This window comes from Neomonachus schauinslandi, chromosome 16 (genome assembly GCF_002201575.2).
Source record: "Neomonachus schauinslandi chromosome 16, ASM220157v2, whole genome shotgun sequence".
Lineage (NCBI taxonomy): Eukaryota > Metazoa > Chordata > Mammalia > Carnivora > Phocidae > Neomonachus > Neomonachus schauinslandi.
The window spans coordinates 24,124,251-24,148,304 of record NC_058418.1 but is presented as its reverse complement, the minus strand read 5'-3'; the positions used below and the strand labels follow the sequence as shown (position 1 = coordinate 24,148,304).

General features: G+C 37.7%; 1 protein-coding gene across 2 annotated transcripts in view; it reads right to left on the bottom strand.

Annotated features, from left to right (window-relative positions):
• Positions 1–24,054, bottom strand: part of PHKB (phosphorylase kinase regulatory subunit beta) — a 300,058-nt gene that overhangs the window by 1,090 nt on the left and 274,914 nt on the right. For both annotated transcript variants that reach the window (XM_021705835.2, XM_021705836.2), the window contains 4 exons: positions 17,410–17,544; positions 5,722–5,851; positions 2,726–2,833; positions 439–579 (listed from right to left, as the gene is read on the bottom strand). In XM_021705835.2, the coding sequence (XP_021561510.1) occupies positions 439–579; positions 2,726–2,833; positions 5,722–5,851; positions 17,410–17,544 (514 nt within the window). The remainder of the gene's footprint in view (positions 1–438; positions 580–2,725; positions 2,834–5,721; positions 5,852–17,409; positions 17,545–24,054) is intronic.

Below are 24,054 nucleotides of genomic sequence, written 5' to 3'. Positions count from 1 at the left end.
ATTTTTATTTACTTAGGGAACCTTTTTACAGATGAGCATAAAATATTAAACAGAGAGCCTGGAAGGGACTATATTAGGTAGTACACACAGCACCAATGTAGCCTGTTACGCATTCCCATCTTCCCCAGAATTTAATTTTATAGCCTTCAGGAATCTATGGCTCCTCTCTGGTAAAACACATTTTAACTGCTAACTATATAAAGGGAATTTATGTCTTCCCAGTTTTCTTTTTAGTCAGAGCTTCATAGCTGAACTGACTAGTAATTAACTAAAAAGTACCACTAATTTCTCGAATAACTCAGACTTCTCCCTGCCCCACAAATACTCCATTTTGCACTCTATAAATCTGTTTTGTAAGTTAAATGATAAGAGATTAGGGATATTTTGAAGAGTTGAGACAATGAAAAAATTCTACAAAAAGGTCTTTTCTCTACTTACTTGTTTTTCAACTTCCTTTAGTCGACTCTCATCTTTTTGAAATTCATGAAATGCTTCTTTCACCAGTTTGTCTAGATCTACTTTGTCTTGAAATTCTAGCTCAGGATTTCTTTCCAGTACAATGGATACAACCATTAGTAACTAGAAGAGACAGATGTTGAAAGCCAATTATATGAACCATAAAAGCAACACAGTCTGGACATGTTTTCATTCTTTACTCAGACTGACGGATGACCTTGAATTCCACAGTGTGTTCTGTACAATGATTGACTTTAGGATCATTGTGAATGGACTCTTTTTTTTTTTTTTTTTAAAGATTTTATTTATTTATTTATTTGAGAGGAAGAGAATGAGAGAGAGCACATGAGAGGGGTTAGGGTCAGAGGGAGAAACAGACTCCCTGCCGAGCAGGGAGCCCAATGCGGGACTCGATCCAGGGACTCCAGGATCATGACCTGAGCCGAAGGCAGTTGCTTAACCAACTGAGCCACCCAGGCGCCCTGGACTCTTTCTAAAAATCTTGCAAATTAGTAGGGTAAGTTCTGTTTGGAAACTGCACATTTTTTTTCATTGTGTATATCTTTGTAGCTGTGCAGAAATGTTTTTAGGTCACGTAAATGAAATAAGAAAAATGATTTTCGCAGTCCTGTCTACAGTACATAGTGCTCTATTCGCCCAAAATGTCTGAACTTTCTGGCCTTTGGGCATTAATCCTTGTTGGCAAGACACCAAAACCAGTATCCAGTGGAGCTGGCCGGCAACAAAGCCAAAGAAGGCAGGTGAGGTCAGTGGAGACTCTGGATCTAGGCTCATGATCAAATGACTTGGAGCCCAGGACCCCAAAATGAGTATAATTCTGTGACATCATAGTGTTTCTCAGGGGATGGCTATGTTTTAAAAGATACACCTAACTCTGACCTCTTTATGGTCTGAGTACTACTTGGTCTGCATATCTTAGTTTAATGCATCATCCCATTGTCTGACTATCTCATACATTCATCCTAAGTAGTAACCTCCATTTTAGATGACATACTGCTAGACACAAAGATTGTGTCTGAGTATACAATGCTTGGTAAAGACTTTCCAATGATGATTATGGCTCCTACTCTGTACATGGAACAGGAAAAAAGACTTCATAATTCCCAGTTTGGGAATCTTCCTGACTGTACTTTCTCTAAATGCCTCCAAAACAGAACCTGAAAGAACCAACGGAAACACTTTCAGAAAAAATCCAGGTGTCATAATGTGGGAGACCTTGGAGAGGGCTTTAGCCAGGAGAATATGAAGTTTTGCTCTAGTTCTAAAGAAAAATTTCTTCTGCAAAGGGACCCTCGTTTGGTCAACAAGAAGGACCTCCATGTCCATTGTAGGTCCCAGATGCTGGGCACTAGACATTGAATGGCTAACAGCATAAGAAAGGCATTCACCCTTCCAATAACCCCGTCTCTTTCTGACCCCAGGCTGCCTCATTCCCATGTGCTATGAAACTGATTGGCTGATAATGTCTCTAAATCCTGGCACATCTGAGGTAAGATTGAATCTCACTCAACTCTGACTGGATTTCAGGTGCCAGATCCAGCAGTTACTGACAGCTTCTGCCTCACCCAAACATACTACCCACCCACAAGCAACACAGAGTCTGATGGAGACATTCCCAGAGAAAGAGACAAAGTGAAGATGCGCTATATGTTAAATCCATTCATTATGAGGATTCTCTACATATTTGGTATAATGTTTTAAAATGGCAAAAGAGCACATGTATACACCATGCATGTGTGTGTGTATTTTAGCATTTAACTTTATATAAAATGATACAGCACAAAATTACATGTCTTCTCTGTTCACAGAGAGATGTTTGGAAAGATGTCTCTCAAAATATCAACACTGATGATCTATTGCTAGTGGGTGTGGAGAAATTTTTTTGCTTTCTTTTCTATAATTTTCTGAACTATTAAAACTTTCTACAATAGTCATGTGCTATTTCTGTAAACAGAAAAAAAACTGAAATTAAAGAAAACAGGAAAAGGCCACTTCCTGTGTTTTTTAGTGGTGCATGACTGAAAAAGCTGGGCAGTCTTTCCACACTGAAGGATTTAAGATGTTTAAATTGCTCATGTACCTTGACCTTGGGTCAAGGATGGCTATATTGTCTAAGACTCAACTAGAGGAGATCTGGGTTACGTAAGGAGTGGACTTCCTGGTCTCTCTTGAGCAGTTTCCTTTATGTTAGTTTTCAGGGAGCAGATAGAAAGCACTTCTTCAGCAATCTGCATTTCTAAATACAAACCTCCACAACAATCTGTCTGTACTTTGGCTGGTCAATATTTCCCAACATGTCTTCAACAAGGAGAGAGAAATTCATCTCATACATGGTCATATCTGACAGGGTTGGTTGCTGAAAAAAATAAGTCAATATTAACATGCTGCATTGTTATACTGTGGTTCCCATTTAATAGAGGACTTTCATTTTCTAATCAATAACCTTTTTCAGGTTCTATAAAACCTTAGGGAGCATTTTCAGGTATATGACTGGATTTTATATATGTCAAACTACTGAAGCCAACCAGCTGACTGTTGTGATAAATTAAACCTCCTATTTTTAGTAGTTATCTTTACTATACAAATGGTAAGGGAAAGGGACTATATTGGAAATCCACTTCAACACACAAAAGGAACAGCGATAAATTGAGACAACAAATAGAGTACATATTGCTTTCAGAATTAACACAAGAAGTTATGCTTGCTGTCAGACTTTAGCATATAAGTCACTTGATATTGAATTTACATCATTTCTGTGGCAGGTCCTTTCTGAGCTGGCAGCATAAAAATGCATACAAATAAGCAAAAACAACATTGCATGTAGAAATGGCAAGACAACACAGAAAAAAAAGCAAAACAAAAAGAATTTACTCTACCCTTTCTACTTCAGTTAAAACAAGAATATTGCATAGTCTTCCATTCACTTTTCACAAACCAAATGAAAGCAGCAAATAAACTCAAATCCAAATGCAAACCCACATCTGGGCATGGTGGCTAACCCTCAAAGGATTGAAGAGAAGAAGACTCTAAATGTTAGGTCTGTATGGTGGAAAGCAGATGGAGTCACCAGACTTATTACCAGAGATGCAGAAATGATGAGTCATATTTATTTGCTTCCACCTCAATGATGATTTACAGTGAACTTAATCATAGCCTCAGAACAATGTGTATCTACTTACTATTCCAAATGGGACCCAGCAGGAATGTCCCCTTGAAATCAAGTGACAGCAAACTTGTTTGACCTGGTATAATAATGCATCGACTCTATAATTCGATATGGTCCATCTATTGTATTCTATATTCAATACAATCTAACATATTATTAATGCTTACAGGTAGTACCTAGTTTGGGGAAAGTGAAGCCCAGTTGCTAAACACAATAATTATAATTCTTTCAGATGTCTAGCAATGGGATTAGTAGGGTTACAGAAGGAAAGAAAAACCCTGTCATGGTTTCATATCAATTTCCTTTTCATATATCTCATTTGAAAAGTCAATCTGGCTACTGTGCAACCGTGATAAACCTAGAGAAGAGACATCAAGCCTGCTTCATTTCCCACTCTCTGGAAGAACTTAGGGTTGGCAGTAGAGCAGAGAAGTTAAGACAAAAGGCTTAAAAGTTGAATTACCGGGGATGGGGTAGGGGATAGGTGTCACACTCGGGGTCAACTACTTCCTAGATGTAGGACTTTGGGAAAAAAAACTTAGCTGTGCCTCAGTTTCCTCATCTGTCAAGTGGGAATAATAAAGTACCTACCTCAAAAGAGCATTGTGAGGATTAAAGGAGCACTTAGAAAAGTGCCTGGAACATAAGAAGACTTAACATGCATCTGCTGTTATTTTTGTTAGCAAAGAGAGGATACAAAATGTAAGTGGCCTGGGCTATCAGACAATTAAATGAAAATCTGGTAGCTATTAGCGGGGCCTGGGAAAGCAGCAGACAAAATGTTGCCATAGTCCACTGTAGAGCAGACATGAGGCCTAGCAGAAGCAGAGCAGGAATAATGGAGGCCTCCTCTGCTCAAAAGAGACAGTGCTGCCCCATATTATGGTCACAGAGCATCTGGGAGAGGGATGGAGCACCTATGTTGACAACCAAATACAACCACTAAACAGTTTGTGAATAGTATAAAGAATACTTTTAACAGTTCTTATTCATTTTTAAAAATAAGTAATAGATTCACATAGTTCAAATTTGAATGGTTAAAAAATGTTTTCAGTGAAAAGCCTACCTTGTGCCCTCAAACCACAGTTCTTTTCCCCAAGGCAAAAAAAAGAATGCTACCGGTGTCTTGTGGTTCGTTCCAGAAATACTGTGTACATATAAACAAAATGAGTGTGGGCATGGGTATTTAAGAATACTATATTTGAATAAGGACCCTCATCAAAAATAATTTGGTTGACATTTCAACACTAAAAACAAATATGGTACTCCATTTCCAAAAGGCCTAGTTATTCTTGTTTGTGTATAAGCAGAATGAGTTAGAGGTCAGTATTAAATAAAATAACCAAATCAAAGAAGAGGCCAGTTTATATAACTTGGGAAACTATCTGAAGGAGGGAGCACTAATTCATTTGGATCAAAGCTAAGTCATATCTTGAGTAAATTAAGTGATTATCTATGATCTAAAAAGTTACTATAATTTTCACATTTACCGAAATTCAGTCATTTCCTTATCCATAGCATTATTAAGTCACCTTGCTTCTTAGGTCTGATTTGGTTCTGTCTTTTGAATGTATGTTTTATTATTTGTGAGGTTCCCTAGCACTGGCCCACTATCACTTGGTGGTAAAGGAATACCAGCTTTCATAGTAATGCCAACATAAGAAAGCTAAACTTCACTAATAAATAAACAAAAGAAGGACAGCTGCTTGGCAAAAGGTTTGGCCATATGTTTCCTTTAAACACGGAGCTTCCCTGAAACATTTGAAATATAATAATATAAAAAAAACTTATTAAATACAGCTTTTAAGCAAAATATCCTTTTGGTAAAGCAAGGCTTTTGTATAGAGGGGCACTAAAATAAAAAATTAAAGTAACTCAGGTTGGGGAAAAAAATTTCCAATCCAATTGATTAGGTATTTTATTTTCTAATAGTTCCTCCCTTCAGGTATCTGGATACCCTCCCTTTAAATACTCTTAGAAAATGGAATAAGCAGAAAGGTTATTGGCAATGCAGAGGGGGAAAGAATTCCCTACTCCTTTAGATTCCCTTAAATGACATAAATACAGTGGGGCTGTACCTGTGGCAAATGCTTCCCAGCTACAATGATACCATTGGGCGTGCGCTCCAGGATCTGCCATACTCGGTCATAGAACCCAGCAGGAGTTCTATTCAAAGACCCGTCAATCTGACGCCTGTTCAGCCAACATCTGTAGACCAAAAGAAAATGCCTCAGAGTTGAAATGCAAGTTTGTTCTCATAGAGAGCAGGGCTTTCAATATAGATTAATTGTTCCAATAGGGTGAAAATAAAAGCCAAAATCCATCAATGATGCATATCTACCATGTGTTACAGAGGTTACTAAATATTTCCATAGTGAAAACAGAGTTTGCAGGAAAGGAGAACATCCCCAAGATTTTAAAAAATTTAATAAGCAAAACGATATTCTCTAGTAAATTATGTGATCAAACGACTTCCTAATATGCAAAGAAGCTCCATTTAAAAACACAGAAGCAGCCAATTTCGAAATAACTTCAAGTGGTCCTTACATACAATAAAATGTAAACTTCATGGAAGTATGGACATCGTATGGCTTGATCACTCCTATACACTCTCCCAGAAAGATGCTTAATAAACATTTGGTAAGTAATGAAGGCTCAAAAAAGTATTATGTACCTAATGAAATTATCTTGTTTTAAAGTTTTAAACTTTAAACCTTAGATTTATTTTTCTATTTAAATATGGCCAAAGTACCAGTGCTGAAAAATCAGCTACATGATTTTACATGTTATAATAATCATACCAAAGTGATAAGACGAAATTCTAGATCTCTTATTTCCATGGATTAAGTGTTACATCTTAAAGATATAATACTCCTTCACAAACTGCTAAAGATGCAGAATTTGCATGATTTGAAAAAAATGCACAAATGACACAACAGTATATTCTTCCAAAAGCTGCAGATAGGAACAAATATACATTTTTTATACTTGGTATTAAAACAAGCATTGAATGAAATGTGCCATCAACCACAAGGGAAGCATGTGACCAACAATATCTCTAGGTAGGAACATAGCTATGCAGGAGACAGTATAATGAAAAAGACATTTTTGTTCTGATAAAAGAGGACCAATGATGTTTTAAAACTGCATCCCTTTTGGATGCAGGGTTTTTTTTTTTTTTTTTTTGGTAGACCCAATCTTGTGTGGCTGGGTTCAGTGCTACGCCAAAGAGAAGAAGCCCAAAGGGGCAGGGGTTTCTTGGTGATGTTTTACTTTGGATATTGAAGGTGCAAAACTGAATACCCAATACTCTACATTTGATTTTTTTCCTATTCCCTTTGTTTGGCAATAAGAAAAAAAAATGTTTTCTGAGTTCTATAAAGTCATGGTTAGTATTATAAAAAAGAGAAGTTTGCTTAGAACAACAAAAAAAGTAGAAATGTGTGAATACTCACAATGGAGATAATTATTTTTGAGGACCTCTCTTTATATTTTGGCTTTTTATTTTGAAAAATTTTAGACTTAGAAGTCAAAAAAGTAATTCACACTCGAACATACATACATAACAACACTCAAAACCAGGAAATGAATGCTGACACAATACTATTAGCTATGGACCTTATTCAAATTATGCCATTTTACCACTAATGTCCTTGTTTTGGTTGTGGGTCCAATCCAGGACCCCACACTGCATCTGGTTTCCAAATCTCCTTAGGTAGACTCTTCCAATCTATGACAGTTCCTCAATCTTCTTTCATCTCTCATGAATTTAACATTTTAGAAATGTCAGTTATTTTGTAGAATGCACCTCAATTTGGGTTTATCTGATGTTTTGTCATTATTAGACTTAGATTATGCATTTTTGGCAAGAATACCCAGAAGTGATTATGCCTTTTTGGTATATCATATTAGGGAGGTACATGATACTGATGTGTCTTATTCCTGGGATGCTAACCTTGATCATTTGATTGAGGTAGAGTCTACTGGGTTCCTTCATTGTAAAGTTAGTATTTTTCCTTTTGCAATTAAAAAGTATCTTGAGTGGAAATACTTCTAAATTATACAAATTTTTCATTTCTCATCATACTTCCACCCACTAAATTTAGCATCCATGATGGTTCTTGCCTGCAACAATTGTTACTATTGTATTTGTCTAATGGTAATTTTCTCTTTCCATCATTCCATCTACACTTATTAATTGGAATTAATAGTGTCTGTTTCCCTACAGCCCCAGCAAGTTTGTCATACTAACTTTTGCCAGTCTGTCTGATAGATGAGAAATGGTATCCCAACATGTTTTAATTTACATTTCTCTAATTATGAGTTAGTTTAAACATCTTTACAGGGTGCCTGATGGTTAAGCAGCTGACTCTTGGTCTCAGCTCATGGGGTCATGAGTTCAAGCCCCACTTTGGGCTCCATGCTGGGCATTGGGCTCCATACTGGGCATGGAATCTACTTAAAAAAAATAAAATTAAAAAAACCTCTTAAATATCTTTTCAAATATCTAAGGTCCATTTTTTTATGTTTTAAATGAATTGATTAATCATATTTTCCCCCATTTTTCTCTTGGGTTTTTGGTTCTTTATCCCTGAGTTTTTAAGAATTCTTGGATATTAGCCCTTTGTAGTCTATGCTTGTTCCAGTTTCTCAGCTGTCTTCTGAGATTGTCTATTTTTTGCCATGCAAAATGATGTTTTAAATTTTTATATAGTCTTATTAATCTTTTAATACCCCTAGAGTTAAGCCCTAGATGGAAAGCCTTTCTCATACCAAGGTTAAAGTTTAGCTCCGGTGTGGTTTCATTTTCTACATTTAGATAGCAAATCTATTTGGAGTTCATTCTTGTGTACAGTATAAAGTATGGATTTAACTTTATCTTATCCTAAATGGCTATCCAGTTGTCCCATCACTATTTATTTAAAAAATAATGTCCATCCTTGACCCAGTGATATGAAATGTTACCTCTATCACACATTAAATTTCCATATGAGCTTAAGGCCTATTTCTGGACTTTCCATTCTGTTCAGCCGGCCTATTTATGTGTTCATGTGCCAGCATCACACTTTTATCATAGAGGTTCTATAGTACATTTCACTGTCTGTTAGGGTGAGTCCTTCTTTTATGTTGTTCTGGTTGTTCTTGCATGTTTCCTTCTCCATATGAAGTTTAGTATTAACCTATCTACCTCCATAAATAGCTTGTTGGATTTTTTTGCAATTGCATTACATTTATAACTGATACCTTTATAATGTTGAGTGTTCCTCTTTAAGAACAAAGATGTCTTCCCATTTGCTCAGATTTACTTTTTTTGTATTATGTTATGTTACTCACCATACCTTACATCATTAGTTTTTTTTTTTTTTTTTAAAGATTTTATTTATTTATTTGACAGAGAGAGAGACAGCGAGAGCGGGAACACAAGCAGGGGGAGTGGGAGAGGGAGAAGCAGGGTTCCCGCGGAGCAAGGAGCCCAATGCGGGGCTCGATCCCAGGACCCTGGGACCGTGACCTGAGCCGAAGGCAGACGCTTAACGACTGAGCCACCCAGGTGCCCCACATCATTAGTTCTTGATGTAGTGTTCCATGATTCATTCTTTGCGTATAACACCCAGTGCTCCATTCAGTACGTGCCCTATTTAATACCCATCACCAGGCTAAACCATCCCCCCAGCTCCTCCCCATCTAGAACCCTCAGTTTGTTTCTCAGAGTCCATAGTCTCTCATGGTTCGTCTCCCCCTCTGTTTCCCGCCCTTCATTTTTGCCTTCCTGCTATCTTCTTCTTTTTTTTTTAAATATAATGTATTATTTGTTTCAGAGGTACAGGTCTGTGATTAAACAGTCTTACACATTTCACAGCGCTCACCATAGCACATACCCTCCCCAATGTCTATCACCCAGGCACCCCACATCCCTCCCACACCCCATCACTCCAAAAACACTCAGTTTCTTCCCTGAGAATAAGAATTCCTCATATCAGTGAGGTCATATGATACATGTGTTTCTCTGATTGACTTATTTCACTCAGCATAAAAGCCTCCAGTTCCATCCACATCGTTGCAAATGGCAAGATTTCATTCCTTTTGATGGCTGCAAAATATTCCATTGTATATATATACACCACATTTTCTTTATCCATTCATCTCTCGATGGACATCTTGGCTCTTTCCATAGTTTGGCTATTGTGGACATTGCTGCTATAAACATCAGGGTGCACATACCCTTTCAGATGCCTACATTTGTATCTTTGGGGTAAATACCCAGTAGTGCAATTTCTGGGTCATAGGGTAGCTCTATTTTCAACTTTTTGAGGAACCTCCATACAGTTTTCCAGAGTGGCTGCACCAGCTTGCATTCCCACCAACAGTGTGGGAGGGTTCCCCTTTCTCCGCATCCCCGCCAACATCTGTCATTTCCTGACTTGTTAATTTGAGCCATTCTGACTGCTGTGAGGTGGTATCTCATTGAGGTTTTGATCTGGATTTCCCTGATGCCGAGTGATGTTGAGCACTTTTTCATGTGTCTGTTGGCCATTTGGATGTCTTCTTTGCAGAAATGTCTGTTCATGTCTTCTGCCCATTTCTTCATTGGATTCTTTGTTCTTTGGGTGTTGAATGTAAGAAGTTCTTTATAGATTTTGGATACTAGCTCTTTATCTGATATATCATTTGCAAATATCTTCTTTCATTCTGTTGGTTGTCTTTTGGCTTTGTTGACTGTTTCTTTTGCTATGCAAAAGGTTTTTATCTTGATGAGGTCCCAATAGTTCATTTTTGCCCTTGCTTCCCTTGCCTTTGGCAATGTTTCTAGGAAGAAGTTGCTGCGGCTGAGGTCAAAGAGGTTGCTGCCTGTGTTCTCCTTTAGGATTTTGATGGACTCCTGTCTCACATTGAGGTCTTTCAGCCATTTGGAGTCTATTTTTGTGTGTGGTGTAAGAAAATGGTCCAGTTTCATTCTTCTGCATGTGGCTGTCCAATTTCCCCAACACCATTTGTTGAAGAGACTGTCTTTGTTCCATTGGACATTCTTTCCTGCTTTGTCGAAGATTAGTTGACTCTAGAGTTGAGGGTCCATTTCTGGGCTCTTAATTCTGTTGCACTGATCTATGTGTCTGTTTTTGTGCCAGTACCATACTGTCTAGGTGATGACAGCTTTGTAATAGAGCTGGAAGTCCGGAATTGTGATGCCACCAGCTTTGCTTTTCTTTTTCAACATTCCTCTGGCTATTCGGGGTCTTTTCTGGTTCCATACAAATTTTAGGATTATTTGTTCCATTTCTTTGAAAAAAGTGGATGGTATTTTCATGGGGATTGCATTGAATGTGTAGATTGCTCTAGCTTGCATTGACATCTTCACAATATTTGTTCTTCCAATCCATGAGCATGGAACGTTTTCCCATTTCTTTGTGTCTTCCTCAATGTATACTTTTTTGAGTACAGATTCTTTGCCCCTTTGGTTAGATTTATTCCTAGGTATCTTATGGTTTTGGGTGCAATTGTAAATGGGATCGACTCCTTAATTTCTCTTTCTTCTGTCTTGTTGTTGGTGTATAGGAATGCCATCGATTTCTGTGCATTGATTTTATATCCTGTCACTTGACTGAATTCCTGTATGAGTTCTAGAAGTTTTGGGGTGGAGTCTTTTGGGTTTTCCACGTAAAGTATCATATCATTTGCAAACAGTGAGAGTTTGACTTCTTCTTTGCCGATTCAGATGCCTTTGATTTCTTTTTGTTGTCTGATTGCTGTGGCTAGGACTTCCAATACTATGTTGAATAGCAGTGGTGATAGTGGACATCCCTGCCGCATTCCTGACCTCAGTGGGAAAGCTCTCAGTTTTTCCCCATTGAGAATGATATTTGCTGTGGGTTTTTCATGGATGGCTTTTATGAAATTGAGGCATGTACCCTCTGTCCTTATACCTTGAAGAGTTTTGATCAAGAAAGGATGCTGTACTTTGTCAAATGCTTTTTCTGCATCTATTGAGAGGATCATATGATTCTTGTTCTTTCTTTTGTTAATGTATTGTATCACATTGATTGATTTGCCGATGTTGAACCAACTTGCAGCCCAGGGATAAATCCCACTTGGTCAGGGTGAATAATCCTTTTAATGTACTGTCGATCCTATTGGCTAGTATTTTGGTGAGAATTTTTGCATCCATGTTCCTCATGGATATTGGTCTGTAATTTTCCTTTTTGATAGAGTCTTTGTCTGGTTTTGGGATCAAGGGAATGGTGGCCTCATAAAACCAGTTTGGAAGTTTTCTTTCCATTTCTATTTTTTGGAACAGTTCCAGAAGAATAGGTATTCATTCTTCTTTAAATGTTTGGTAGAATTCCCCTGGGAAGCCGTCTGGCCCTGGGCTTTTGTTTGTTGGGAGATTTTTGATGACTGCTTCAATTTCCTTAGTGGTTATAGGTTTGTTCAGGTTTTCTATTTCTTCCTGGTTCAGTTTTGGTGTTGATACATCTCTAGGAATGCATCCATTTCTTCCAGATTATCGAATTTGCTGGCATATAGTTGCTCCTCATATGTTCTTAAAATTGTTTGTATTTCTTTGGTGTTGGCTGTGATTTCATGGTTTTATTTATTTGGGTCATTTTTCTTTTTGATAAGTCTGGCCAGGGGTTTATCAATCTTGTTAATTCTTTCAAAGAACCAGCTCCTAGTTTTGTTGATCTGTTCTACTATTCTTTTGGTTTCTATTTCATTGATTTCTGCTCTGATCTTTATTATTTCTCTTCTCTTGCTGGGTTTAGGCTTTATTTGCTGTATTTTCTCCAGCTCCTTTAGGTGTAGGGTTAGGTTGTGTATTTGAGACCTTTCTTGTTTCTTGAGAAAGGCTTGTATTGCTATATACTTTCCTCTTAGGACTGCCTTTGCTGCATCCCAAAGATTTTGAACAGTTGTGTTTTCATTTTCATTTGTTTCCATGAATTTTTAAATTCTTCTTCAATTTCCTGGTTGACCCATTCATTCTTTAGTAGGATGCTCTTTAGCCTCCATGTATTTGAGTTCTTTCCAACTTTCCTCTTGTGATTGAGTTCTAGTTTCAAAGCATTGTGGTCTGAAAATAGGCAAGGAATTGATCCCAATCTTTTGGCACTGGTTGATACCTGATTTGTGACCTAGGATGTGATTGATTCTGGAGAATGTTCCATGGGCACTAGAGAAGAATGTGTATTCTGTTGCTTTGGGATGGAATGGTCTGAATATATATGTGAAGTCCCTTTGGTCCAGTGTGTTATTTAAAGTCTTTATTTCCTTGTTGATCTTTTGCTTAGACGATCTGTCCATTTCAGTGAAGGGGGTGTTCAAGTCCCCCACTATTATTGTATTGTTGTCAATGTGTTTCTTGGCTTTTGTTATTAATTGGCATATATAATTGGCTGCTCCCATGTTAGGGGCATAGATATTTACAATTGTTAGATCTTCCTGTTGGATACACCCTTTAAGTAGGATATAGTGTCCTTCCTCATCTCTTATTATAGTCTTTGTTTTCAAATCTAATTTGTCTGATATAAGGATTGCCACCCCAGCTTTCTTTTGGTGTCCATTAGCATGGTAAATGGTTTTCCACCCCCTCAATTTCAATCTGGGGGTGTCTTTCGGTCTAAAATGAGTCTCTTGCAGACAGCATATTGATGGGTCTTGTTTTTTTATCCAGTCTGATACCCTGTGTGTCTTTTGATTGGGGCATTTAGCCCATTTACATTCAGGGTAACTATTGAAAGATAGGAATTTAGTGCCATTGTATTGCCTGTTAGGTGACTGTTACTGTATATTGTCTGTGTTCCTTTCCGGTCTATGTTACTTTTAGGCTCTCTCTTCACTTAGAGGACCCCTTTCAATATTTCTTGTAGGGCTGGTTTCATGCTTGCAAATTCCTTTAGTTTTTGTTTGTCTTGGAAGCTTTTTATCACCCCATTGATCGCCAGTGTGGATTCGGCTGATCTGGCTGACTAGGCAGGTGTCCCCTTCCTCCCTCACCACTCCATGTGCATCCCTCCTGAAGCTGTGCGCTTGGTCGAACAGGACGAACTTCCCCGATAGAGGAGGACCGTTCTTCAATCAAGGGTATAAGAGTAGCTGCGCTCCCCTGCTAGAACCTTCAAACAAGCTCTCCTTCTATTTTCAATGAGAGCCTAGCTGGATATAGGATTCTTGGCTGCATATTTTTCTCATTAAGTGCTCTGAATATATCATGCCAGTCCTTTCTGGCCTGCCAGGTCTCTGTGGATAGGTCTGTTGCCAATCTCATGTTTCTACCCTTGTAGGTTACATATCTTTTCTCCCGAGCTGCTTTCAGGATTTTCTCTTTGTCTCTGAGACTTGTAAGTTTTACTATTAGATGTCAGGGTGTTGACTATTTTTATTGATTTGGAGGGGGGTTCTCTGTGCCTCCTGGATTTTGATGCCTGTGTCCTTCCCCAAATTAGGGAAGTTTTCTGCTCTAATTTGCTCCAATATACCTTCTGCCCCTCTCTCTCTTTCTTCTTCTTCTGGGATCCCACCTATTCTAATATTGTTTTGTCTTATGGTATCACTTATCTCTCGAATTCTGCCCTCGTGATCCAGTAGCTGTTTCTCTCTTTTTCTCAGCTTCTTGATTTTCCATCATTTGGTCTTCTAAATCACTAATGCTCTCTTCTGCCTCATGTATCCTAGCAGTTAGAGCCTCCATTTTTGATTGCACCTCATTAATAGCCTTTTTGATTTCGACTTGGTTAGATTTTAGCTCTTTTACTTCTCCAGAAAGAGTTTCTCTAATATCTTCCATGCTTTTTTCAAGCCCAGCTAGTATCTTTAAAATCATCGTTCTCAACTCTAGTTCCGACATCGTACTAATGTCCGTATTGAGTAGGTCCTTGGCAGTCAGTTGAGGTGATTTTTTCCGTCTTGTCATTTTGTCCAGAGGAGAATAGATGAATGAGAGAACAAAATGCTAACAGGGTAACAACAACCCCAGAAAAATATACACTAAACAAATCAGAAGAGACCTGAAAGTGGGGGAAAAGAAAGGGAAAGAAAGAAAAAAGAAAAATATGAAAAACAAACAAACAAAAAACTGGAATATGATCAAATATGATCAGGCTGGTGCATAGATCAGTGCCACACACTAGATATTGGTTGCATTTTGGTCTGTTAGAAGAAAGTGCCTCCCAAAATTTTAAAGAAAGAAAAGCTTATATATGTACAAAAATAAGGGTAAATATGATGAAGGGATGGAATATGACTGTAAAGATGAAAATTATAAAAGATTTTATAAAAAGAATTGATAAGAAGTTGGTTGAAAAAAGAAAGAAGATGATTAAAAAAAAAGGGAGACAGAATGTGATCAGGCAGGAGACTAGAACAAAGCCATACACTAGAGATTTAGGGTGTATTTTGATCTGTTAGAAGAAACTGTATCCCAAAATTTTAAAGAGAGAACAACTTATATATATATATATTTATTTTTGGTATATATATATATATATATATATATATATATACCAAAAATATATATTTTGTCATTTTGTCCAGAGGAGAATAGATGAATGAGAGAACAAAATGCTAACAGGGTAACAACAACCCCAGAAAAATATACACTAAACAAATCAGAAGAGACCTTCTGTGGTTTATATATATATATACCAATATATATATACCAATATATATATTTGGTATATATATATATATATATATATATATACCAAAAATAAGGGTAACTACTATGAAGGGATAGAATATGACTCTAAAAATGAAAAATAAAAAATATTTTTTAAAAAAGGATTGAGAAGATGTTGGTTGAAAAAGGGAAAAAGAAAAATTCAAAAGAAAAAAAGAAAATAAAAAAAATTAACTTTGAAAGACTAAAGAATCATGGGAAAAAAGCCATGAATTCTATGTGCCGTATTCGGAGTTCTGCCGTTCTCATTGATGGGTATACTTGGTCTTGGCTGGCTGTTCTCACTGATCTTCTGGGGGAGGGGCCTGTTGCCGTGGTTTCCAAATGTCTTTGCTGGAGGCAGAATTGCCCCACCCTTGCTGGTCCAGGCTAAGGAATATGCTCGGGTTTGCTCTCGGGAGCTTTTGTTCCCTGAAAGCTCTCCATACAGCTTTGGAGGACAAGAGTGAAAATGGCAGCCTCCCAATCTCCACCCCAGAGGAGGTGAGAGCTCGAGGTCCTACTCCTCAGTGAGACCCCAGAGAAAAGCAGTCAATCACTCCCGTCTCCCCAGTCTCCAGCCGTTCCAGATTTAAAGTGCTCACCCGGCCTGTGACCGAGCGTTTCTATCTCTGGCGCAGGACCCCGTGTGGAGTCTCCAAACCCAGCAGATCCCTGTGGTGCACTCCCGCGCCGCTCCTTCCAGGGGAAGGATCTGCCACTTTTTGGGTCCCTGCTGGAAGAGCAGTGGCCTGACTGTGCCGCGGATCACGGTTTATGGCAACCCCGAGCTGAGAGCTTGCGCCTCAGCTCCGTCTCTGCAGCCGGCTTCCCCACTCCAATACCTGGGAGCTCTGCCGCACTCAGGCACCCCTGGTCTTTCTGTGACCCGAGGGTCCTGAGACCACACTGTCCCAGCGAGGGTTTCACCTCCCACTTAGCCACTGGAGTGACATCCCTCAGCAGAGCCGACTTCTAAAATATCCGATTTTGTGCTCTGCTTGCCAGTCTATCACTCGCCAGTAGCGGCCAACAGAGACTCCCTCCCCCACCATGTATCTTCCCGAATATCACCTTGGATTCACTTCTCCGCACATCCTACCTTCCAGAAAGTGGTTTCTTTTCTGTTCAGAGTTGCTGCTATTGTTTTCTTCAATCTTCTGTTGAGTTCGTAGGTGTTCAGAATGGTTTAATCCCTATCCAGCTGAATTCCTGGCACCAGATGAAATTTAGGTCTCCTACTCCTCCGCCATCTTGCTCCTCCCCCCTCAGATTTACTTTTGTAGAAGACTTCTTTTCTAGGCATATAACTATAACACCTTAGAAAATACCAGGCAGGACGCCTGGGTGTCTCAGTTGGTTAAGGGACTACCTTGGGCTCAGGTCATGATCCTGGAGTACTGGGATCGAGTCCCACATCAGGCTCCCGGCTCAGCCCGGAGCCTGCTTCTCCCTCTGACCCTCTCCCCTCTCATGCTGTTTCTCTCTCTCTAATAAATAAATAAATAAATAAAATCTTTAAAAAAAAAAAAGAAAATATCAGGCATACAAATAGTGCTAATAAATGCTTGCCTAAATAATTATATTAAAACTCTTTCTGTAATAAAATATTCTTCAATTTGATGCATTCCACAAGTATTTGTTTTGTTCTTATTCTAAGCTTAGCACAAGTTAAGTCTATGAAATGGTTTAGCCCTGTATAAGTTCATAGTCTACTTAGGGAGACAGAGTTACAGGCAACTTATTCAAATAATGTTACCAAACTCTTATCTTTATGCCAAAATGTTGGGAGGAGATGGTAAGTGCTACAAAGATTCAAAAAAGGGAACTGACCAACACGGTATGAAGTTTTACATTCTGTACAAAATAATAAAAATTAAGAAACACTGATAAAGTACACCTGAAAACAGTATAAAATAAAATCAACACAAAACCACAAATGAAGATAGACATTTTGATTAGTATCTTTGTGTACGCTGTCTACCCGTAGGGTGACCTCTGATACTTTGCTGCATTTAATTTCTTATTACTATCTTATTAATTTCATATATATCAAAGTAGGATGTCACTATAAATCCAGAGTGTTCTATAAGTAACAATGGGTCCTCATTACCCTCCATTCTGTTGAGGCTGGAGAATATCCAACAGAAGCTGTTTAACTTCACTTGGTGACAGCTGATACAAGTCTCTGGCTGGCTTGTCTCCACCACGGATCTGTAATTCATATTTCATAGCATGGATGATCCACCTGAAAGAAAACAGGAGAAGCATGAATCAGTAACTCTTGAAATAAAATCACCTTGTGCTTCTCACAACAATGCCCTTAACAGCACTGACCCATTGAAAGGGGAATATGAAGAAAAAACCATCTGAATTTTCTGAACCACTTATATAATTACTTCCATCAAGAATACATGACATGATCAATTCTTAAAAAAGAGGCCTGCTCTTGCACATGCGGTTAGGTAGTAAACACAAAAATAGGTAAGGACTTAGGTTCTTCTTAAATGAGATTCTACCAACTTGGTATGAAAGTATACTGTGTACAATAGCTGCTACACTATTTATTTTCATAATACTAGATATATGCAAAAAACAAGTAGGATAAAAACAATTCATTGGAATTGGAAATGGGCTGAGATATGCTATTACATAAATGTTCCTTTCCCAGGAAGGACAAGCACTTACACCTATTTCCTTTACTTTGCAGTCATCCCCTTGTCATTGGAGGGGACAGAGAAGTATCTGCCTTTGAGGTACAAGGACACAGTTAGTCATAACTCAATCATATGAGTATATTAGAGAATGTACTTTAACCAATAGATTTCAAAAGAATCTCCTTTACAGATATTTAAATGCTGTTCATGTACCTATTCTTAAAGAATCTATTCTTTAATAGATAAATGCTGTTCATAAAATAATTACTTTTACTGCAGAAGAAGCTTTAATATAATTACTTAGGCAACTGGAGTACTACTTGTGTGCCTTGTATTTTCCAAGGTAAAATATTTGATTATTTTATATGTAAATTATTTCACTTTTTAATTTAAGAAGTTTTTAATAAGTATTTTTACACTTTCATCTCATTTCTTTCATTTACTGTATTCTGAGGAAAGAACTTAGATAAACTAGTTATGCAAACCAAGGAAAACAATGGAAATAATACCGTGCCTTAGGGGACCAGAACTCTATACACCATTAGGAAGAGCTAGGGAATTAGCTTTACACAGCAGATTCCCAAACTTTATCCTTAAATCCTTCGGTGAACACTGAATAAAAAACAGAGACAGTGCAGCTCAGCAACTAGAAAGAATGTGCCTTCACTCACCCATGATACTTTGTCTCCCAAAGGGAAGCTGTGTAGCCAATCCACTGGGAGAAACATCTAGTTACAGCAGTGAAGATTTAAAGTGCCTAAGTTACTGCACTCAAATATGTCATTATTCTTGTCCTGATACACTTTGAAAGACAAGCTACAAGGCTATTGCAGGTACAGAGGATGAAAAAGTTGGGTGGAAATAATCAAAAGATTAAAGTCCTTCTTTCTGCCAAGGCTGCTTTGCAAAACAACACTGATGCATCCTCACGGGATACCTTTAATGTCTCTCAGAGGAAAAGAATAAGAAAAGCGTGAAGCCTTCCCAGCTGAGCCCAGGTGATATAAGCCTGCGTATGTCCCTGCCTGCTGGGCCAGCCCACACGCCACAAGGCAAATGTCCCTGTTCTATGACTGCTCCATTCTCACTGCCATCTGCTAAAGCAACTCTCAGTTCTTTTTCCTATCCTCTGCCGTATTCTTTGTTGTTGTCATTTCTGGCAGTTAGGAATTTAACTAGTCTACCAGTTAATTGCACTGAGATGCATGAAAGATAAACAAGGACAGAACATAATAATTTATTATTACTACTACTATTACTGTTGATAGTACATAATAAATATTTAATAGTTGCTCACTAGTAAGAACAATAAAGATGACAAAAAAGCATTTACAAACAACAAAATAAACAAAATGTTATATCAGCTTAAAAGCCACAAGGATATAGTTACTTCGGATGCTTTGATGTTAAAGTTGCTTATGAAATTAGCTGTTAAAATAATATTTCAGTTATAATAAACTGCTCCATGGACCTCTCTTTAAATTAAAAAAAAAGTTTTTAATTTTACAGGTTATAATTGTCCTCTATTATTTTCTTTATTTAACATTTAACATTTACATTTGAGGCAACTTAGTATAAAAGAAAGAACATCAAATTAAAAATCTAAAGACCTGCCTTTTGGTCTCAACAAGTCAATGGCATGAAAAGAAAAGTAGGGGTTAGGGGTCCTATTCTGGACATAACAAATTGAAGAGACATAACAAATGCCACATGTGAGCCTTGTTTGGGATCCTATTTTTTTTTTTTTTAAGTTCTTTTGGGGACAACCACAGAAATCTGAATAAGAACTGGGTATTAGGTGATATTAAGGAATTACTGCTAATTTTGTTGGGTGTGGTAATGGTATTGTGATTATTGAGAAAATGTCCTTTTTAAGATATATATACTTATTAAAATATTGAGGAGTAAAAGTAAAAATGTCTGGAATTTGCTGTATAATCTACAGCCAAAAAGAAAAAAGAAAGATGAAGCAAATATAGCAAATGTAAATTGCTAACAATTGCCTATACCCATTTTAATAATGGGCACATGGGTATTTACCAAATTATTCTATTACTAAACACTTAAATTTTTTATGATGAAAAGCAAAAACAATATAGGCTTAAATATCAATTCTGTCACCAACTGTGTCCCACTGGCAAATTATTTTTCAAATGGGAATATCACTATTACTTGTTCAGCTCATTTTATGGAATTATTTTGAGGAACAAATAAGACAATGTATGTTAAAAAGCTTTTGAAATTACAGAGTCATAAAAAATGTTAGCAAACTCCTTTAAAAAAATTTTTATTGTTATGTTAATCACCATACATTACATCATTAGTTTTTTGATGTAGTGTTCCATGATTCATTGTTTGTGCATAACACCCAGTGCTCCATGCAGAACGTGCCCTCTTTAATACCCATCACCAGGCTAACCCATCCTCCCACCCCCCTCCCCTCTAGAACCCTCAGTTTGTTTTTCAGAGTCCATCTCTCTCATGGTTCATCTCCCCCTCCGATTTCCCCCCCTTCATTCTTCCCCTCCTGCTATCTTCTTTTTTTTTCTTAACATATATTGCATTATTTGTTCCAGAGGTACAGATCTGTGATTCAAAGTCTTGCACAATTCACAGCGCTCATCATAGCACATACCCTCCCCAGTGTCTATCACCCAGCCACCCCATCCCTCCCACCCCACCCCCCACTCCAGCAACCCTCAGTTTGTTTCCTGAGATTAAGAATTCCTCATATCAGTGAGGTCATATGATACATGTCTTTCTCTGATTGACTTATTTGTTAGCAAACTCCTTTTATTTGACCTCTGAGATTCAGGTCGGAGAAAGGTAATACAATTTTTACACTGAAGTCTTGGAGTTACTTAAGCAAGGGCCAAATCCACTTCAGGAGGTGTCCCCTTCTAAAATAAATAACTTTAAAATTAAAAAAAAACTAACTTTCTAAAGTCCTCCAAAACTTGAGTTATTAAAACTGAACATTATCACATTTACCTTTTAAAATCTTTAGTAACATAAATAAAGATAGTTGGAGATCTAAAAATTTCCCTCAGGTTTTTTCCTTCTGTTCACAAAATCTCAGTAGTTCTGTGAGCCAAATTATAGAAAACATTGTACTCAACAGTCACCAAAGAAAGAAGGTGACTGTTTTTCATACATTCTAGCACAAATGAATATAACTTATCTGCCAGATTATTAAAATACATTTATTCATTCAAAAATGTTGGCCAAACTAATCTTTTTAGCTCGGAATTCTTCAAAGGACTAAAAAACCAGCAAAAGTCTTAGACATAAAATACTATACAGCAGTCAGAGACAGAGAATGTAAATTACCAAGTGAGAAACACAGTTAAAAAATTCAAAGACATTTAATCCATTTTTAGAACTACTAATATAAAAGGGCATTAATTTCTTTGCATGAGAATATCTCACTTCCTACCCTCATTCCCGCTGACAAAGTCATCAAATCTTATTTGAAAATTTTGATGTAAAAGCAGTTAATGCAAAATGGGGAAAGAAAAAGCAAGCAAGCAAAAAAGGTCAAAAGAATGAAGGTTAGCCTTGGACCACATCCGTATAGATTCAGCCTGTCTAAAGAACCAGGGACATGCTCTACTTGCCAATAAGCAAATGAGAAAGTGGCAGATACACACGACTGACCAGATCAACCTTCATGTGTATCAAGGTTTGACTTGAGGACAATGAAGTCCTCAGCACTGCTGGGAAAGTATGAAAAGGTGGAGTAGTATTCCTATATAGTCCTAGGGATAACCTTATCCTTCTAAAAACTCTCTTGTTGTGAGGTTAGTAAGCATATTGTGTACGTATTGGTATTTTTCTTTCCAACATGCCCCAATCAAGGAGTGAAATATACAATAAAGTACATGGAAATCTGACATCACTGGTAAACCAGGACAGCTGACACTTTCTGAAAACATGCCTCTGATTCATAGCAACTTTAAAAATAGTTATTTTGAGCCAATTTGAAGATACTAAGAAGTGTTTGCCAAGTTTGCTGTTAAACAAGTGAATGTATAACTCTCTGCAAGCATTTACTAAGCCATATAAGAGGAGATGGGAAAATTGGGCAGGAAGGGACTTTTTTGCTTGATTCGTATTAATACAGAGAGGGTGATAATTTGATAAGGCAAACCGAGCTTCCTGTCTGGTAACTGGAGAACAATGACTCACTCACTCTACCCCTGAAATAAGCAGAATAGAGGTAGGAAAGCTCCATCATCTCACTTCCTCACCTCATATCAAATGTCAAAAACAAAGACCTTTGAATGAGTATCAAGCCATGCTAATGAACTCAGACCTCTAATTACCTCCTCCTTTCCTTTACTGCACAAGCAATGTTATAGTCTAGTACCTATGACACCAATGGCCTTCTCTAAGCATCAGATGTGTGATCCACAGACCCAGTGTGGGCATCAGAAGACAAGACATGTCCAAAGCATAATTGCTTACAGAGGATGTCCTGGCAGTATGAAAAGCAGAGATAAAAAAGGCCTGATAACATATATCCTCAGGGGTGGTCTCCCACTAAAGCGTGACTGACAGACCTAGAGCAGAAAGCAGTTGATTGGAGGTCTTTACAGTAATGGGCCTGTCAGGAACTTGATCTATTTCAACATGAAAGCTGGAGCACAAATCAATAATGAGATAGCAAATCAAATCATATCAGACTAGAATACCATTCCTGTGAGCAGGTTAATTTTGTTCACAGGAGTGCCTGATAGCAGTAATGTTGAGAAACTGCACTGGCAGAATTAACCTTGGAAAAAAGAGAAAAGAAACATGGTAGCATTGATTTAAAGCAACTGAGGCAGCGGTGATGTAAATAAATAAATTTTAAAAACCCAAAAACCTCAGAGACAAAGGTTAAAACAGAGAGATAAAAGCACACATAGTGCGGAGGAACTCTGGGTAAAGGTACCATGACTAAAACAAACATTCTTATTTCTTATGTCCATTCAGCCTAGTGAATGTTGGCATTTCAGGAGGAATATGGTATTAAAAGCTGACTGAACTATCAATCTCTTTATTCACAATCAACAAGAGAAACAATAGGAAAAAGTTAGATATGAATGAGTCTGAAATGCTTTAATTAACCTTTAAAGAAGTAAAAAAAATAATGTTTTCTATAACACCCCCCCCCTTTCTTTTAAAATCATGCTGCAATCACCGTAATACACAAAGGGGTGATTTAGAGGGGAAACAAGTTCAACAGTGTATAAGAAATTTGACTATAAATGAATACTTTGAAAATTTGACTATAAATGAATACTTTGCTCATCATTAAATTAAAACCTTCTAGGGACTAACTTAAGGTAAATTCTTGTAAAGAAACATATAAGTACGTTTCTGCAGCTGGCAGTAAACTAACATGCAAGGAAGCCTTTCACTTAGGGAGCTGAGATCTGAGTAAAATTGATTAAGGAAAAAGTGCAATAAAAATATATTAAAAAGATACAAAAATATCTTTTTCCTTTTCAGAGGGACACTATCACAAGCTCCACAGACATGATAATTGTACTTCTCTAGTGTTGTCTGATATCCCTAGACTAGAACCAAGGTTCCAAAACCTTTCTGTTAATGTGGTCGAAGAGCACTATGGGCACAGGAATAAGGGGATTTTGGAGGGTTTGCCAAGTATTTCATGAGGGATGATCAAGTGATGGAGGGGTGAGACCATGTTACATGGCAGCAGAGCATCCAAAAGGGATTTTGAGTTAAGGTTTTGCATGAAATGCTTGGGGATCACTGCATTGGGTTCTCAAGGAGAAACAACCATGGCAGAAAGGGATACCTCTAGGTATCCCTCATATCTTATGGGAGCAGAAGGTCTTTGCAAGCCTAGGACTGGAAGATGAGAGAGAGAGAGAGAGAGAGAGAGAGAATGTGTGATGGATGAGAGGTTCCTCCTTCTTGGGATTTCTGGCATGTATAAAGATACATACTCCAAAAGCCACATGATAGAGGACCTCAAATTACTGAATGTCACGGCAATACTGTTGAAGCTTTACGAAACATCTTCACATTCCTTACCCAGGATCCTCACAATCCAATGAGGAAGACCAAGCAAGGATAGCTTCCCTATT